The 19,911-nt window shown below is 32.1% G+C and overlaps 1 protein-coding gene across 2 annotated transcripts; it reads left to right on the forward strand.

The window, feature by feature from the left end:
- Positions 1 to 2,019: 2,019 nt before the first annotated feature.
- On the forward strand, positions 2,020 to 19,271 carry LOC126835255 (TWiK family of potassium channels protein 18-like). Of its 2 annotated transcripts, XM_050567722.1 has the most exons (8): positions 2,020 to 2,316; positions 9,707 to 9,991; positions 11,558 to 11,805; positions 13,552 to 13,711; positions 16,617 to 16,819; positions 17,685 to 17,993; positions 18,097 to 18,177; positions 19,008 to 19,271. In XM_050567722.1, exons 1-8 carry the CDS (start codon positions 2,310 to 2,312, stop codon positions 19,152 to 19,154), a joined length of 1,440 nt encoding a protein of 479 aa, XP_050423679.1. In that variant the 5' UTR covers positions 2,020 to 2,309; the 3' UTR covers positions 19,155 to 19,271. The 2 variants fall into 2 exon arrangements, with proteins under 2 accessions (XP_050423679.1, XP_050423678.1); XM_050567721.1 differs by lacking the exons at positions 2,020 to 2,316; positions 9,707 to 9,991; positions 11,558 to 11,805; positions 13,552 to 13,711 and adding exons at positions 14,189 to 15,088; positions 15,271 to 15,571.
- The last annotated feature ends 640 nt before the right edge of the window (positions 19,272 to 19,911 follow it).

Raw genomic sequence — 19,911 nt, forward strand, 5'->3', positions numbered from 1 at the left:
CATTAACCCAGGACATGATAGGACAAGTTCCCTAATCAAATTAGATATTGCCTAAGTACTGCAACTACATTAGTTTAATTCATTGTCGTATGCAATGATTACGGGTTAATAAAAATGAAAACATCTACGTTTAATATTGTGTAAATATTTCATCCATTCACCATCGTTCTTTCGGCAACTTTTTTATATAAGACTTTACTGGTTAATAAGACTCCGATCAATTTTTCATCAATCTTCACGGTTAAGTTAAATGTCATTTTCTGATTGTAATATCTTCTGTTAGCAATCATTTCGCTGAGCAATTCATAGAAATCTGATTTCATTAGAGCAAACGTAATAAATCACTCTCTTTAAAATCGTTTTGGGGAGATCTGCGATAACAGCTCAAAAAAAAAAATGTGCCTTATAAAATTAATTTTAAAACAATTTGTACTCCGCAGCGACAGTTTTCAATTATACTGAGTATAATATATTACATGGACACATTTTTAGTGAATAATGAAGAAAATATTTCACAAGTAATAAATATAAATGTATAACACACACATGGAAACCGACATTTTGAAAATTTTTGCACAGTAAATTATTCTATCTTCGTAACATAGGTAAATTCCACGTTACAACCCGAAAGTAGTACTTAGTTTTTAATTAAATCTGTATTCTGACAATATCATAAATTATATTTATAGATTAATAAACGTCACGTAAATGTTTTGCTTCATTTGAGTTTTGACTATTTGAAATCAAAGCACAAAGCTAGTTAGTTATGCCCATTTTAATGTCTATTGTAATACTAAAAAAAACTACAGCTGCTATTAAAAATAGGTTTGCAACTACACGTGTGAGTTGAGTTGTGACTATTCCAAACTAATAGTTTCGGGGCTGTGATTCTCGTATTCTCGCTATTATTTTTGATCATCGTTAAAATTTGGCAAGTGGGGCATAACGCATCTTGATTATTTATTGCAAACTGGCTATTTTTTATTCGACATAACATCTTAGCCGTCGTCGGTTTTAGAATTAATGACAAACGAGTCATAAAGTAAGGTTATTCTTGATGCCAATGTCTCGTCCAATAATTCTTCGAATTGCTTTCTGATCTGTCAACGACGGAATGATTCGTTTTTTACGGTAAGTGGACCGAAAAGAAGTTTCGTCAGCCAGACAATCCTACTCTATTTACTATATTCCGGTTTAAAGCAATGACAGATGCATTAACGTGACTACACAGTAATGCAGACTACGACTCTGTATCACCTGCGACCACAAATCGGAACGTATCATAACTCGCGGATAGAATAATAAACAAATAAATCGGTGTCTATCGGGTGACAGGGTCCCACTTTTGTAATTACGTCAAGTTAAACTGGGATTGTACAAATTGGCAATATTGTTTTGTCGCACACGTTGACACCATTAAACCAAAAGTGCACTTTTTTAGACGTTGTATAAAATCATTGTACATAGGTACGCAGTTGGCCACACATTCAGCTCACATACACCAACCACACCTGTCTATAACTATATCTGTCCAATGATATTTTATAATGTTATATATATATATATATATTGATTAATATTTTAACGGTCCAGTCTGTGTACCAAAACTACCGGCGGACCGCGGGCGTTTGTACAATGTTTACTTTCTTTTCCATCAGTCTTCGTTTTTCTCAACTTTGTCATCTTGTAAAATAACGTAACGTTGTAGAACAACGGCTCGGTCGGTGGCCAGTAGATATTTTTAGACGTGACACTTGGGCGCGCGCGGTACCAATTACTTATCGGTCGGTTGACGGCGTGTGTGTGTGTGTGTATCACATCAGACCACAGCGGGGAGGACTGTTCGCTGGCTGGCTAGTAAGTCTAAGTTGGTAACCACCTCTGCAGTTCAAAAAAAACGATGACAGGCTACTAAAGATAAAGAGAGACGGAGACAGAGAGAGGGACCAAAACGGAGAAAGAGAAAACATAATAATATTAAGAATCAACGACACGATAAAAACGAATCCCTCAGTGCGAAACCGACGACGGGCAGCCAACGGCCCCTGGCGCATACTTGTAAGTCGAACCGTTTACCTCCACCTTGAACTTGTTCAATTTGATTTTTCGACATCGACACGTGACCGAGGACACAACCGCACTTACCGCGTTGACGCATCCCGAGCATATTATACATACCTAACCTGTCACTTTTTTCAATCAGATTCGTTTCCTTCACACTCTCAGTCGTCGCTATCAACACTCCCCCACCTTGCGATTTGCATTAACGCGCTATCACACTTGTGCGATTATACGGTCATAATATTATCATGAACGGTAAGAGAAACCGCAGTCTAAACCAATGTTCTGTACCAGTTTTCGATAACCGGCTTTGTGATAAGTAACGGCTAATTACATTATTTACATCGTCATAATATTGTTGTTGTCTTTCGTCCTGATTGAGTAACGTACCAACTAAGCAAATTTGATTATTCAACTATTTAGTACTGCAAAACGTAATTAAAATTCCATCAAAGAGAAGTTGACCTATAGGCTATAGAAGTTTTTTGTTAATAAAATAACCGAGCACCGCTTTCTCTAATACGATACTTATTTCGGGGGTTATATCGGTTTTAATAATTTTTTAAACGAAAATGGCAAAGGCCCGCTATTTTAATCACTCAACACTAAGACGAGTCAAAAGAAAAAAATATGGGCTTTACTATTTTACCGACACCCTATGACGTTATGTATTTGTTAATAATTTTAAGTGATTACTTTTTGGCAGTATTAATGCACGCTAACTTTTACAAAAAAAAAACGTACTACGGTGTTACTAAAACAACATTTTATATACTTAATGTTAACAAGAACACCATTTTTATTTAACACCTGTATTTTATTTTACCTGAACTAGTTTTGAACACAAATTGGCGTATACTAGTGTGTTAGTGCGTGTTTATTTGTGCGCCAATTATTATGGGATTTAAATAATTGATGATAAAATGACAATATTAATGATGATCGATAAAATACGTACATTATTTATTAGTTCGTGTTAACTGACAACAAAAGTAAACATAGGTATTAGTTTCGAAAAAATAAACACTTTAAATATCAAGTACATTTTCTCTAGAAGTCATCATTATACTTAAATCAAAAACTATTTTAAATTGTTACTTATTCAAATATCAATAAAAGTCAGTACTTCCAGTGGGATTGGGGCAAAGCGGGGAGGAGGAAATCACGGGTCTACAGTTGTTTTAACTGATAAATGCTTCGACGCTTATCTGTAGATATACAAGTTTTTACATTAATGTTCTTAAAATTGTATTTTTAGTATTAGTGTACTCAGGATTAGGGTTGGTTGTCTGTCTACAAAAATGTTTTGGCTTTGTTACTTATTTATCGTATTTAACAGTATGAAAAAAATATTTTTTAGAAACCTATTGACTTTTAATTCAATTCAATCATAGCAATCTAGAAGTATACTACGGTTAAAGTGTAATTTTTTCTTTTTTTGATATTCCTTAATAAAAATGTTTTGACTAGTTGTTTTAAATAATTGTACATGTTGAAGTCCCACTCTAGATCTATCGTCAGTCTTATTTCCAAGTTTTAAGTCCTAAAAGTTTGGAAAAGATGAAATAAAGAAAAAGTTTTAACCCCTTCTAGGAGTAAGTTTTAAAATTTTATTTTTCAAAGTATATCGATAGTTCTTTACCTGAAAAATATTTCATACAAGCTTAAAACGAATTCGACTATTTTTATAAAAGTTTTAGCGAGCTGTTTTTTTAAGTCAAAAAATATGTGCACATTTAGGGTGATTTTCTCAATTTTGAAGGAGAAGGGGTAAGCTTTTTAAATTTGTGCCCTATTAAAGTACCTATAAGATACGATTTCCGATCTATAGAGTTGCTACACGAAGAAATGGTCAGTGGTTTAAAAGATATAGTGGGTCTAACAACAAAAAAAAAATTAAAAGCACCTAATAAACAAACAGAAGTGTATAAAAAAATACCTTCTTCATCGAAGCTAAAAAATAATTCACCTGTACATTCTTATAGCCTTACATTGTTATTGGATAAAAAATAATATTTGAGAGGTTTTATGAGTATTCGGGTAAGTAAAGAGGTAAGATACAATGTTTAAAAACGTTTTACTAAAAAGAAAGAAACAACAAGTGGAAAGTATACCATGTGTTTTTTAATAACGCTTAATATAATATTACAAAATCGAGTTTGTTCTAGAACAGCATACATATATGTATAGGGCGTGTCAATTTTATTACCTTTAATGACGAAAGGGGTGGCAAAAAGTGCTTACCTTAGAGTCCTTATAACGTTACATGAAACTGTACACTAATACAGATAGAAAATATGACTTCTAAATTGTATAGCATTTAGGCGATTAAAAATAAATATATCAATTTTAAGTATTATTATTTTTTACTCGTGGAAAGTATACATTTATTTTTAAAGTATACTTAAGTTTTTCAATAGGTATATTAAAAAAAAACAAATTTGAATACAATGAACATTTTGTATTAAAAACAAAAAAAAATATTGATATATTTATATACCTATAATTTAAAACTATGTATAATTGTATACTGAGTAGTATATTAGTAGAATCTATATTTTTGTGTTAAGTAAAGTTTTTAGTTGTAAGTCAGATCACATGTACTACAGAAATGTATATAAATTAAAAATGGAACATGAGGATTACTATATTAAATTTAGGGAACTATTCCAAAAATACCACAACTAACTAGTAACTGTAGACTATAACTTAGATTAAAGAATGATCATTAATTATAAAAAACTAAAAACCAAAATGCATGTGTTATTTTATTTCTACTCAGACTCGTACATTGGGTTTACTACTATAGTACTATGGTATAAAAACAAACCGAATTGTTTAACTTACAATTAGAACATCCCGATTTCAGTCCACATTTGTAATATTATATGATGTGTAATTTTATAAATATAAAAAATATTCATACAGTTCCTAATAGTAAAATTCATGTTTCATTTTTGATCATTTTTGGGGTAATTATACATATATTTTGAAACTGGCACCCCCTCTATTTTTTGTATTATCTTTGAGTATGCTAAATTTCAATTGAATTGAACACGTGCCGCAAAGCCTTCGAAATATCAGTCATAGAGCCCAAATGGCTTAAGTAAGACAAATATTAAAACCAATGATTTAAGTTAAAATTTTGTTGGATATAATTTTATTGGAACCTATATGAAAGGTAAACAAATTGTTTTGTTGGTGTCATAATTTCTGTTAAAACGAACAATTATGACAAAATATATTCGTCTGCCAATATTTGCTGCTAGGTAGTCACTTACTACAACGATCACAACAGGTGAATTTCGTCAACAAAAATATTACGGGCCAAGCAAAGTCTCTAAAAATATAAAAGGGTCATGGACTGCTTACGTTTTTCTAAACTTGCCAATTTCCCAGTTCAGCCATTACTCGACCTATGTGAGTCACAGATATTTCCCCCAGGAAAACTTTTCGTTTTTATCCTTCCCAAATGGCTCGAAATAAAATCGTTTATTCATTCGTTGCCGAGTTACATATTAAATTCCTCAGGAGATCTCTATATAAAGCTCAGCTATTGAAAGCTTTATTAAAAATAATAAATATACCGAGTAGGTGATACTAACAGGCGAGCGGGGCCGAGGCAAACTAAATAAATTTAAATAACGTTGTGACGTTAGCAACATCTCATCACATTACCTATTTATAAGGTTACAAAACCCCCGTTTGTATTTTGAAAATAATAATAATATAAAGTATTTCTCACAAATACGTATGTCACCAAAAGTTTAATCTACTATTGTATAAATTCAAACTTGGGTCAACGCACCTTAAAAAAAAGTTTTTTTTTTTGGGGGGGGGGAAGATGTTTGTTTTATTCGTATGGCTGGGATATAGGTATGTTATAAATCTACTTTAAATAAGTTAATTTATACGATCAAACTGATTTTTTATTAAATGCACTCACTTCATGTTTTAAATTGTTTGTACGACTATAAGGTTGTGCCGGTGAAAACACATTTAATTTTTAAGTATGACAAGTGACTATTTTTATTAATAGTCCATCAAAGGGTAAGAGAGGTTTTGTCGTTAATTGTATGTACATCATATACATCACTCATCAGAACTGTGTAATTCTTTCTACCTTAAATAATAATACCTAGAGAATTGTTATAAAAATATTACCAAACTTTTGACTTTTGAGTGCAAATGTCGACTCGCAACTGAACGAAAACTACTGAAACAATTTAGCATTACAGAACTATTGTGTAAATTGTAAACTTCACAGTAGTAGCTTTTTGACTAAAAAACGAATTCACATAACATGTATTTTTTACACAATACAATGCAAACTAAATTAATTACTATTCATAAAAACTTGATTCATAATACGTGACAAAAAAAAACCCAGTGACACAAACATTTTTTACATTACGTTCAATTGTATTCTAAAAGTTAAACAATATTGCCACTCGTGTTAATTTTTTTTACTGATAGTTTTGACAATACTAAAAATACATTAATATATAATATATTTACAATGTACAGCTTCGAATAATACTCTATAGTCCACTTAGATGATCAAGATGTAAGTTACCTGAATAGAAATACGAGTAATATTTTGTTTACATTTTTAATCAGAACCCCATAATCGATTTTACATCATTAAAAAGTATTTAGTCAAATTTAAGTTCTTTGACAAAAATGATTGAAGGTCGCTCAACGTATTTTACTACCAAATATTCATAAGCGAAATAATTCAACTCTTTTTTCGGGTTTCGAATAAAAATGTTTTTGAGCCATACACAAAATATATTATTATGACTAATGGTAATTATCATATCTTTTATCATGATAAAATTTGATTGTCATATTATGATTTCCATGTTGATTTTAAATTAAAAAAAACAGAGTTCGATTTTGGTACAGTTTAAAACATTAATGCGGTTGGCTCCAACCCCCCTCCCCCATCTTTGGAAAACGTATTTTTTATTAGAGCGAAAAAAGTAATTGCTCATGTAATATAGATGTTACTTAAGTTACTAATGTTATTAACTAGCTTACATTCTACGGTCACCCTAAATACAATTTGGTCTCATCTAACTTTATTTGTTAACATTGTTATTAAAGGTAATAGTCAATATCGTTGTTATTAATAGAAATTATTTTACACCCAACTCTAATCTACATAATATATGTTCATATATTTTTATTTTTATCAGAACTTTCATAGCTATTATTTTTTTTTTTATGAATTATAATCATAATTACAGTTTTAAAAAAAATTATTTGATGAGCTTAATATGTAGTAGTTTAATACCTTATAGGTAAAACATTTGACTATCATATTACATTTTTTTAACTACTAATTAAAAGCTCAGAATTATAAAAAATAATTTTTAAAAAGATAAAAATCAGAATGCTTTGATATTGACTAAATCTAATAATGCGACAACGTGTGATGTGTCGGGTGTAGGGTGGAAATTATATATAATAAATAATAAAGGGTTTTCAGACCTTTAAAATATGTAGTTTAGTCAACATTAATTCGATTAAATTCGTTCTCAGGAAAATGCACCTGATATGTTTACGAAAACTGCTTTTAACATACTGTTTTATGTAAAATATAACTAGGCAATTGTCAAGTATATACTTCCGTAATATCATAAAATTTGAAACAATCATTGAGAAATGTTTTTTAAAAAAATTCTAAAAATTTAAAAAACGTCCTGACTTGTATTTTTAATTTTTTTTTTTTTTATATATACTTAGTAAATGTGATAAGGTCCTACCTTCGAAAAAGTAGACATATTTTCACTATTGCAAAAAAAAGTACTAAATACTAATATTTTTTTGTTAATCAATATTTTTTAAATAATAGTAACTTTGTTGTGTAATAGTTGTTGTAGACTAAATAATTTCATATTCATTTTTAAGCAAACCAAGCGTTTTTTTAAGTGATTTTATCGCAAAGTCTAAAATATGTAATATGTTCGTTCTAACTAAGGATATCTGTAGAGTGAGATCCTATTGCCCTGCCTTTTTATCATAATTATTATACGATTATTACTTAAATTAGGAAACCCTCTTTGTTTTGTATTTAATACAAAACAGTATGGTGTGCTGACTGCTGTATTATTTTATTATCACTATTGACTTGTGTGCGTGATTTTAACTGTGATATAACTGTGCTTTTGAGCGTTAGTTAAACAGAACTAATTATTGCTTTTACATCATCATTATGCGATTGTAAACAATTCTTACACTTCGGTGAATTGATATAAATATGTTTGATAAATAAACAAAACAAATTCTGTTAAGTTTTGTGTATTTTGATATCTCATTACGAAAGTCCAAAGTGTCGATTTTGCATGAATATCAAATACCTACTATTACGTTATGTGTATTGTTTAAGACTAATGGCTTGTTTTATTTTAATTATTGGCCATGACAGAATTCTAAAAGTGCAGTGACAATTCATTTTTAATTTATGTTTAGAAAAAAAACTGAAGAAAGGTGACATGCTCTATATAGTTCGGCGCGTGAATAACGAATTCCGATTATTTAATTTAGGACTATTTTAGCAGTAGATTCAATGTCGAACGAATTATACATGCATACAATTTCTCTCGTAATCATTTTTAAATCAAATTTAGAAATTCTTCAAAATAATAATTACATAGTTATACCATAATAATTTTTTTTTTCATCTATTCTCATTTAATTTAATTTCAACTGTTAAAACTAATTTAAAATAGAATATATTTTTAATAAACAATCAAATAAATTTGTGAAATGTTATATTTACAAGTTAACTGAAAACGGAGAAAATAATGCTTTTATTATTATTATTTGAATAGTAATTAAATGACAATTCATCTCGGCTATTGAATTTCTCGCATTACATACATCTTAAAAGTAAAAACTAAATGTACTGAATTTCGAATTAAATCACACAGTGTATATAGTATACGCAACACAGTAATGTAAAAACGTACCTCTACAATACACGTTTAATAAATCATAAACAAGCCTCTACAATTTTTTTTTCCTTACAATGCGCGTGAATTAAAAATAATAGCTACATTTTCACTACAGTGTCCTACATATATGTAAAAGTCATTTAAACATTATAAAAGGATTGTGAGGTTTATTAAGATATAAAATATAATTTAGTGTGTAATATTCATAAATTACCGTTAACATTTTTCTAAAAAAATAAAATATTGTGAGCATAAAAAATAACAACTTCATCGTGCCGTTAGTGTGCCAATTTTTGGAGAACATTTAATATAATCTTTAAAAAATACTCTGGTTCATATAATAATTATTTTTAAGGTTAGTATCAATACTTATACTTTATTATTAACTTTAAAATGGCAAGAAAAAAAAAAAAATACGCCTTTCCGTTTTTATAATACATACTTTAGATGAGTACGAAAAATATGTAGTTGGATAAATCACACGTGACGCAAGCTTAGATTTTAGTTTTTAGCTTAAACTTATATATTAAACTTCGCCGCTGTACAGTAGCCTTATACGCAGGTAGGTATAATTAAATTGCTACTAACGTGTTGCTTCAAAACGGTTGTTTCAACTGTCTATGCGAAATACTAGCAGTATCGTTATTTCCAGAATTTGTAAAAACATGCACTGTATGTTGTAGTCGATGCCCCCGGAAAGCCCGGGGAACGGGACCCGAAAGTAGCAGCGCCAGATCCACAGCTGGATGTACCAAAACCGCCGGCACGGAAGTTGTCGCGAAGCGCAATGTCGTTGAAGATAACGCCCGAAGTACCGTCCAGACCGGGGTTTCAGTTTTTCCCAGCAACTCCCGGTATACCTATGACTCCACTGTCGGACCCGACTATTCCTACCGGATTTTCACCGCAACTCTATCAGGCTTACACATCCAACAGGGCTACAGATTTTTTCTTCAAACAACTCGAAGGTGAGACGACAATGTGTATTATATTATTATCGTTATAAAAGACTCCTTTAAACTCAGGCTTTATACTTTAGACTACCTACCTCTCGCTATCCGTACATCCGTATAGCTTTTACTTTAGGCAGGGGTATAAGATGTCGAACCTGGTAATAAAGGTATTTAGGTGTCGAGTATATGATTTACACAACATTTCGTAAAGACGTTGTCTGTCCTCACCACATACATGCTATACTTACTTTTAAATGGGTATTGTCAAATCGTAAAAATATTTTAGTGTACCTGCGCGTTTGGATGTATTTTTAAATTGTACATAATATGAACAGTTAGTAGATATTTTTTTTTATATTAAGTATAGAATATATTATAATATGTGCCTAGATGTACTTCAACTATTGTGTAGATGATAATTATTATTAATATATTTTACTAAAATATTTTGAAAAAATGCATACATAAACCGTACGTTCACTGAAATATTAATAAAAAAAATTAACAGATATCTGTATCAATTTATTCATAGAATTTATTTTTTTATTTTTTATTTATAGAATTCTAAATATTCCCATAAATTCATTTTAGCGTTATCCTGTAATTTTCAAAAGTTATTCAAGTAAGTCGTGGGTTGACATCTCTTTTGATCGGCAGCTGGGGACGTCGTAGCCCGTTGTTAAAGATAACAATAATGAGTTTTTTTAGTGTTATGATTATAGTTTAGTATAATCCCTCCTTTTCTTGTTAAACTTTACGGCAGTTTTAAACGTCTCAATTGGGATTATATTTTCATGACTAATAATTTTATGTTATAAGTATATTATTATTAAAGTTATTAATATTATTACAATCCATAAGTATTCTTGCAGTTAATTTATTTATAACGTTGTTCTCTGATAGTACCACTAGTACTCGTACTAGGGCCACTAGTAAGAAATGAAGCAATATTTTACAACAATAGTATTATGGGATGTTTTAGTTATGTCAATATAGTAATAATTTTATAGGATATTTAGATAATAGTTTTTACTTAATGTATTAGTTCTTTAGATTTATTTTTCTACGAGCTTTAACGGTTTTAAGATAAAAATTAACTTGGATGGAAAAAATACTATGATATTCAATATTTTTTAGTTGTGTTTTTTTTTTTTTTAAGGATTTATAAGACGATTTTCAACATTCTCCAATTTTATTTTTTTTTTCAAATTTTCAACAAATAAAATGCAGTTAGAAATCGCTTTACAATATTCGATTTTAGGGGGCCAAAGTGTTCTATAGCAATACATCAACTTGACTGAGCACAAAGCTTATTATAAATAAACTTAAACTTGAAATCGTGAGAATTTGTCCATAAAAAAACGCTTTTATAGTCTAATTTTAAGGCGTACCCATGTTCTATACCCCGTAATAAAATAAATTAAAAGCAGTGAAATTTAATAATTTGACTTCAAATCTTTTATTATTCTTATAAACACGTTATTATGCATTTTTACCGAATCGTTAAACCTATTGCTCACTAAAAAAACTAACAAATATAGTTGTATTCTAATAAATTTGTTGTTATTATATTTTGTTAAGGATTTAAAGATATCGTGTCCACGGCTAAGTCGCGATTGAGTTTTGGCGAACGAGCTGTTTTCTGGTTATACGACAAGATTAGAGAATGGTCAAGAATGTGGCTTACCCATGTCTTTTTGCTCCTCATGGCCGCTGGTTATTGCTGTGTAGGTGCACTAATATTCCAAGCGGTCGAAGGAAAACCCAAAAACCCACAACCAAATGTATTACCCGATGAAAGGTTTAAGCTACTATTAAACATAGCAAACGTAAGTACTCGTCGTTTTATTTGACCATGATTAGAGCCAATACATTACTTTATGACGCATTAACATTAATTTAACATAAAGATATGACAGTCTTATTCTTTTTCGTGAAATCATACTCTTGTTAGTCTTAATCTGTATCTTATTTTATCGATTCTTCGTTACCGTCTAGGCAATATAGTGAATACCAAATGGAAATTCATTTAAATATTGATATTTGTGGAAGTTACAAAAATCCAAACTCAAAAAACAAAATTGAAAAACCAGTTAAATTAATTAACGATTTCCATAAAAACGGCTTGTTAGACGAACATTTTCAAAGATAGCTTTTTTGTAGGGAATTCAATTTCCTTCAGTATAATATTCAGTTTAATATGTATCAATAGAATTTTTCAGACCAATGATTTACGAGTTTTGGATACAAAATGCCATTCGTGTAAAAAAACCGTCAGTCGTCATGATAGGTATCTAAGAGGACGTCACACACCCGTTATTTTCTTAAAAAAACCTGCCTTGCGTGGATTAATTTTACAAAGGCTATAATCAAAACTAAGAAACCAAATTTTTACATATTATAGACAACAACATTGTCTGTATTCTACCATCGCCCTTTTTTAAATATTTCAACCACTTAATGAATAATTAATTAATTAAGAAAGGACTTTTTTGACTTTTTTAAAAATGATATAGCGTTGGTTGTATTAAGTATATCGAAAAAATACGGATGATGGAACACAGATAATTTTGTCATAAACAATTTGTATGAATTTCTTTCCTTAACTATATATGAAGCCTGAGAAAAATTAATCCGTCCAAAGCAGTTTTGATGACCAACAAATTGTATTTTATCCTATAGAAATGACTGTGATAGTCTGATAAAAAAAAAATGGCAATTAATAAAGTATCCTCATTACTGTATTAATAAGTATACATTATAGTTAAAACTTTAAATTAAGATTTTTTGAAAAATTGCCTATACTTTACTCCTTAGAAATGGCCGGTGTGGCGTCCTCTTAATATTAATATTAAGAGCTCTAACTTTCACCATAATTTTTTTTTATCATCATGAACAATATTTTCATAGTACCATTCGAAAAAAAAAATTGTTCGTTTTTTTTGGTCCAGTCTAATGTTTACAACTAAGTAGTGACAAATAAAAAACAAATTTATTAATTACTTGTTTTTTTACAAAAGTATTAATGATCATTTTATAAGCATACTATGAACTAAGTTTTATTTTAACTACCTGAAATTGCGTAGCCTATGCACATTATCTGAGTATTGTTATAGTCTAAAAAAGCACATTCCGTGGTTATCAGCAAATTATTTACTTTATACAATAGAATAATTTTAGAATTAATTTTCACATTAATGTAAAGCAGCAGTTTATATCAGGTTATTACAATACTGATGGTATAGTGCACAGAAGTCATAAATGCATGTCTTTTTGCAGGCTATATTTATATTCATGAATTTTTGCATTATCAGTTTGTGCTCTTTTGGGCTAAAACTTGGGTAAAGTGTACTCTTGCAGGCTGCTCTTTTTGGTGTAGCTCAAAGGAATATGAGAAGGGTAGTTAGTATTTATTTATACAAACATAAATTGACCGACCTCGTGTAGTTGGAAGTGTAAGGCGAATATGAAGATATCTGTGTATACATTAAATACAAAAAAGTACTACAAAAAAGAAATTCTGTACAATTTAGTAAATAAAAATGGCATGTTGAGTTTTTTATAATTGATTACAGCTGATGGGCGGATTGAACCAAAGCCAAACGAGTACAATAACCGACGCCTCGAATTATATCAAAAAATACGAAGCATTTATCCACGAATACGCCAAACAAAAACCAGAATGGAACTACTTAAATGCTGTTTATTATTGTGGGACTGTATTTACGACTATAGGTATGTTGTAATTTAATTTTAGCAACGTTATGAGTCAAATACATACTTATAGAGTATACAACTGTATTTGTTTCCATTTTTTAATCAATAGGGATGGTTTTTTTTTCAAGTATTTATTTCAATGACACGAAAACGTACAATTTTTTTAGACGGTTAGGATGTGCAATTGTCTATTATATACAATCAGTACCATATATTCTTGTACCCAATACGTTTGGAACATGCGAAGTTATTAATTTTGCGCTGGCTTTTCTAGCTCCCAGGTGCCAGGTGGGATATTGTCCGATTGTTGGGCAAATCTCATTATGTCGACCGAGTTCCGCTTCGTGTGCGTGTCAACCGCCAGTTCTTATAAGGCATTCGTATTACACAATACCGTGTTTACCACTGCGCAACGATAATTATAAGTAATAATAAAAATAATGTTATCGGTGCGTGTTATCGTGACAATAAAGCCGCAAAGTTGTCGTATGCGTGCTATCCATAATATAGTGTGTCCATAACTGTCCACGGCTAGTGTGACAATGCAGTTTTGTTAATGTGTTACCAGCGTGTTGTGTGTTGACCGAGTTAATCATGTTAGCGTGCACAGTTCCGTCATTACCCTAAATGCACGTGGGACACGAGCCTAGGGCCCCCGGCCTGGGGGGGGGGCGAATAATATAATTTACATCTGTAAGTTTATTTTTTTTGGTTTTCTTAAAGGGCCCCCAAACTCTGTGTGCCCATACATTGCCTAAGACGGCCCTGTGCGTGCACCGCAGCGCTTTGGACCCGGAAAAAACAAAAACGAATTAACGCGGTTTCGGATAAATAACGCACTTTATTGTCGTAAAAACTGAAAATATTCGGCGCCTTTCGTGTAGGTATTGCCGGTGGTCGGGGAAACGGCCACTTGCACGGCGTGCAGACAGCAGTTAAATTTAACTCTCGTCTATTTATAATATTGTATGGCCCAAAAGTTTGTGTATGCCGCCTCCGCCGCCGTACATATTGTGTGTAATACGTACCCGACGGGCCAAGACGACGTTCGCGAGTTTTGTACACAGTAATCGTATCGATTTGTCGATAAGCAACAAAAAAAAAACACCAAAAATGAATAAAACAAAAAACAGTGACGGCGAGAGTTGCTGCACGGATTACGAGACGGACGGCTTTTGGAGTTCAGAAAAAACGCTTTTGCAATCGGTGCGTGGAGACGACGGCGTGCGGAAGAGGAAAAAGAAAAAGAAAAAACCGGCGGCCAAGGAACGATGCGGAAGCGACCGGGATCCGGTTGGCGCGGGACTGGCGGGACAATGGCGTTTGTTCCGGAAAGAGCACGACAAGGAGTGGCGCTCGTTCTGGAGGATGGCCCGAAAGTGCTTCGTGGACACGGTTAGAAGTCGAGGTTTAAGATGTATTATTACTATTATTATATTATTATTACTGTGACTATGATGATATCATTAACCTTGACTATGATAAGTGATTGAGCGGATCGCGTGCCCATCCGAAACTGAGCCCGAGGGACCGCTCGGCGCCATGTCAACCGTTTGCCATCTGTATATGCTTGCTAGGTGGTTCTGGTGCTCATGTGCGGCGTGGGCGGTCTGGTATTCCGTTACACCGAAGGCGCTTTTGAGACGTTCTACAAGTGCGGTGTGAAACGGGTGAAACGCGACTTCCTCAATGGCTTGTGGACAGACAGCCGGAGGATGGGCGAGGATCAGTGGAAGCAGATTGCCAGGAGAAAACTGGTCGAGTTCGAGGAACAACTCCACGACGCGTTCGAAGCCGGCACCACTACGTACAGCGGCCGGAGTTCGTGGAGTTTTGTCAACTCGGCCATATATTCCTTCACGGTTGTCACCACCATAGGTAATTTGTTCAGTCTGGTCGAAAAAATAATCAGAGCCCTTTAGCCAGATACCTGCGCTAGATGTATAGCTATGTACCTACATGTATACTTCAATATTATCGTATAATTACTACCAACTCGGTTTATGATTTTTTACGGTCCAGCGAAACCAGAAACATGTTATTTTTGTAATACATACCACAACTGACAAAAATAAATTTACATTTTTATTTAAATACAAAAATTACAATGTATAATGTAGGTGATATGCATAAGAATAAAATGTAAAATGTAAATAATGTTATTATTCATATGTATATCGGTTGTTGTTAAATCTTAACTAAGAGAGTATTTTGGTAATATTATATCACCAGTAAAATGTCAACAATAATCCAGATCATACTAAACGGTACACAAAACAAATTCCCCAGTTTAAATGAAACGTGACATACATTTTTTTTTAAATATTATATAATTTTTGAGCTTCAAGCTCTAATATTTCAAAAATAAATACAAGTACAAATTGTTGAAAATTTTAACAATTTTTTTTCTGGTAATTGTTGTGTATAATAATTTGCTCTAGAGTTACAATTCGTTATATTAAACAAAATAATGATATTATTGGAATTTATGATTCTACTTGAAAGCCCTTGCGGTACAGGTTAAATTAAAAAAATAGCCAGACATTTTTTTTAAATAGTTTTTTAAGTAGTTAAACCAATTTTACTGGAGATGGGGGGGGGGGGGTAATTATTAAGAAGTATATTTTTGATGTATACCAGAAGATCACTTCAATAGAGTATACAAAACAATATTTGTGATGATTTTCCTCCTTGTATTAGCACCGAAGCCCGTTCAGGCAGTCGTAATGAGTGTTCACCAGCAATATTTCAAGACGGCAAAGTATTTGAAATATTTCAAGACTATAATAATAATAATATGAGTGTTTATTCCGTCATGTACCGTCGTACGTGTTAAAAATATGTGATAATCTATAGAACTAGTTTGCATAAATTTTAATAACGTAACGATTTGACGAAATACCTAACAATATTTTTGTTTTAGGATACGGCCACATAGTCCCGTCGACCAACACCGGTCGACTGATAACCATAGTGTACGCGATATTTGGCATACCAATATTTTTGATTTTGCTGGCCGATTTCGGTAAAATGTTTACTAGAGGAATAAAGTTCCTTTGGGCTTTCGTCCGGCGTCTATATTACACCGGCAGCTGTCGAAAAGTTCGCAGAACGGCACCCGTCCAAGTATGTAAAAACCATAGTCTTTTTCGGAAAACCCGTAAATAATGAAATTGAGATGTCAACCTTTTTTTTTCTTACTATAACTGATACCATTGCGGCGCTCTTTATTAAATCAGTGTATTTACATAACAATATTTTCAATATACGACAAAATTGTAAACCTATTTCACTAGTAACATCCGTAATAAGATAGTGTTATTACAGCTTACGTTCGACCTAACATTATGTACACTGCTGTAGCTTGTCAATATTAGGTCCGGTCGGGTTTAATATCGATTCAAAGGGTCGCGGACAATATTGTGTTACAATATCACGTTCACTTCCTATAGTCCCCGTTGTCCCTGTTGGCTAATAAATTAATTTTACTTGGAAATACTAATCGACATTTCTGGCAACCATAACAATATTAAATCTTTCAATTTATTGTTATCTTTATTTCGAAATTTTAGTACTTGTTGTCAACTGTTATAAATATAATTGTTGTAACCTAATACTGTTAAAATAGTGCACAAATTTTACGGTGTTAAGCTTTTACTTTTAAATTTCTACAAAATAAAAATACCATCTTATTCAGTCCAGTTATTTACCACATTCTATGTATATACGGGATATTACTTTATAATAATAGAGCTAGGATATTGGATTTCATAATCCCTCGACCTACGCCACTACTAAATCGGCTAAAGCAACACCTTTAATACGATTTCGTCGCTTTAGTCACAGTCTAATTATTGTTTTAATGACATAAATACAATAGTATTTGAATTTGTTTTCGATTAAAATAATCGAACGAATTTCATTCGATAGCTATTGGTTATATCTTTTGAGCAGCTTTTTAACAAAAATATTAATCTTGATTCTTTTATAGGAGGTTATGAAAGGTGTACAAATGGTGTATGACATAACGAAATTCCGTCGACCGAGTGCGGTGTTTGACGGTATACCGGACAGCCAGTCAGGATATCCCCCGACGTCGCCCAGTACACCAGCCCTGAGCACTTATGCCATTGACGACGAGTTCAACTTGCCGATTTCGGTGGCGTTTGTCATTTTATTGATTTACATTGTTTTCGGCGCTATGGTTTTCTGGTTTGAAGAGGGTTGGGGATTTTTCCAGGCATTCTACTTTGTCTTTATATCGATGTCCACCATTGGATTCGGCGATTTCGTCCCTAAGGTATGCATGCTTTTCGATTTTCAGACGGTTTAATTATTACACGTTGTTAAAATAGTCTGCGGATAAAATCGAACCGTCAACTATCTTTTTTGTCATTTTCCAGAATCAACTTGTCATGATCATATCCATCGTGTACTTAGTTTTCGGGCTAGCGTTGACATCTATGTGCATAAACGTCGTTCAGGTAAGGAAAACAACTTTATTTCGCTTTTTGCGTGCACTTATAGGTCGTCTACCGACGTGACGGTTGCAGCGCGTTATTATATTTACTTTATTACATAAGTTCGTTTGGCTGATATGTTTTTGGGTTTTAACTTGATAGCAGCTGACACTAAGATGTTACTTTTACTTTCGTTTCGCGTTAAAGTAAACAGCGCTCACGAAAACTTCGTCATCCGTAACCGTCCGTTAAAAAAAAAACATCAGAAAAACGTACAAACCAATTGGCTATATAAGTTTACTTAAGCTGTGAAGTATTTGAATAATTTAAATTTAAACGAATGTAAGTATCAAAATATAACATCTGTAACATAATAATGATCCGAACATTATATTTTGTATAATGTTTTATATATCAATACTATTTTGATTTTAATGGTACAGTCTTCTGTTCGGTCCGGTAGGTATCAGTGTTCGTAAGTTATAACCGAGTTAAATATTTATAGCAGGGACGAATCCGGTTCGCACAAAATCAAATTTATCAGCAGAGAACACGCGCTAAACAATATGTGCTCTAGTTACCGGATTTTCCTGGTTTTGGATTATTAATCACGCAATATAACGTATATATTTCATGTATAATATGCGTTGCAAGATGAATTAGGTTTTTGTATACAAGTGTGTGTGTGTGTGTGTGTTTGTGGGTAGGTACGTGCGCGAACGTGCATTGCATTATTAATCATACAGGACTCCCAAAATGAACGATTCGTCCTAACTGCGGTGTAATATTATAAAATGCGCAAGACAAAGTCAATTTTCAGTATTGTGTTATTTACGGCCGTGGTGTATTTACAGGAAAAATTGCAAAATTCGTTCAGACAAGCAACGGCCAAGATCAGCGCAACAATTGGACTAGGAATGCCTATGGACGAGAAAGCGGTTACCGACGAAGAAATCACTAGTTACGTAGACGACGAAACCAAAAACGATTCTAATAAATAAATACAATACATAACATATTATTATATTCCAGCTAAATAAACATGCAATGTAAGTCGTCGATTTGGAATATTCAAAAGTTGTTCGTACTCGTATATATATATTATTTAATTATTATTACTCGCATCGTACTGTTACCATTGTATTTTCTGAGTCTAGTCCTAAAGAAGTAATATTTATTTACGATAGAAACTTGAAATAATATTACAACTAAGAGTGAATACTACCACAAAAGTTGCTTTTGATTTAGGTAAAACCACAATTAACATTGTTTTGTAACCATAATTTAACTCCACATGTTTTAATGCGATGTTGTTTGTGGAGATTTAAATTTTAGTACACTCATTTTTATTTTTTGAAATACATATACCTCTATGCAATTTAAACCGGCACAACATAAATACCCATAGCAGCACAGAAAGCTATATTGTAAGAAGTTAACAAAGTGAGATTAAAGTAGCTGTATATATATATATATATATATATATATACTCAATGGTAGCTATTAGTAGCTATTAATTTGAAAGTGGTACAAGTGGCAATCAGACACTTCGGTTCGAATTCCGTGAAAGGATGCAACACAGTAGGAACTCTACTATACAGTACAGGCAATCACCTCAGATTAGCATAATATAATGACTGTGCATTATCGCACTTCCTAACTTAATGTACTGTGGTCTGTGTTCTTAGCTTTTGATATAAATGGTATCTAATCTATTATTTGTTTGACGATTTTTGCTTCGTTTTAGTAGTTATGCAT

The sequence above is a fragment of the Adelges cooleyi genome, unplaced genomic scaffold, assembly GCF_023614345.1.
Source record: "Adelges cooleyi isolate 19-005CV unplaced genomic scaffold, UGA_ACOO_1.1 ACOO_flye_CR_arks_rails_tigmint_CR_PRNA_23, whole genome shotgun sequence".
In the NCBI taxonomy this organism is placed as follows: Eukaryota; Metazoa; Arthropoda; class Insecta; order Hemiptera; family Adelgidae; genus Adelges; species Adelges cooleyi.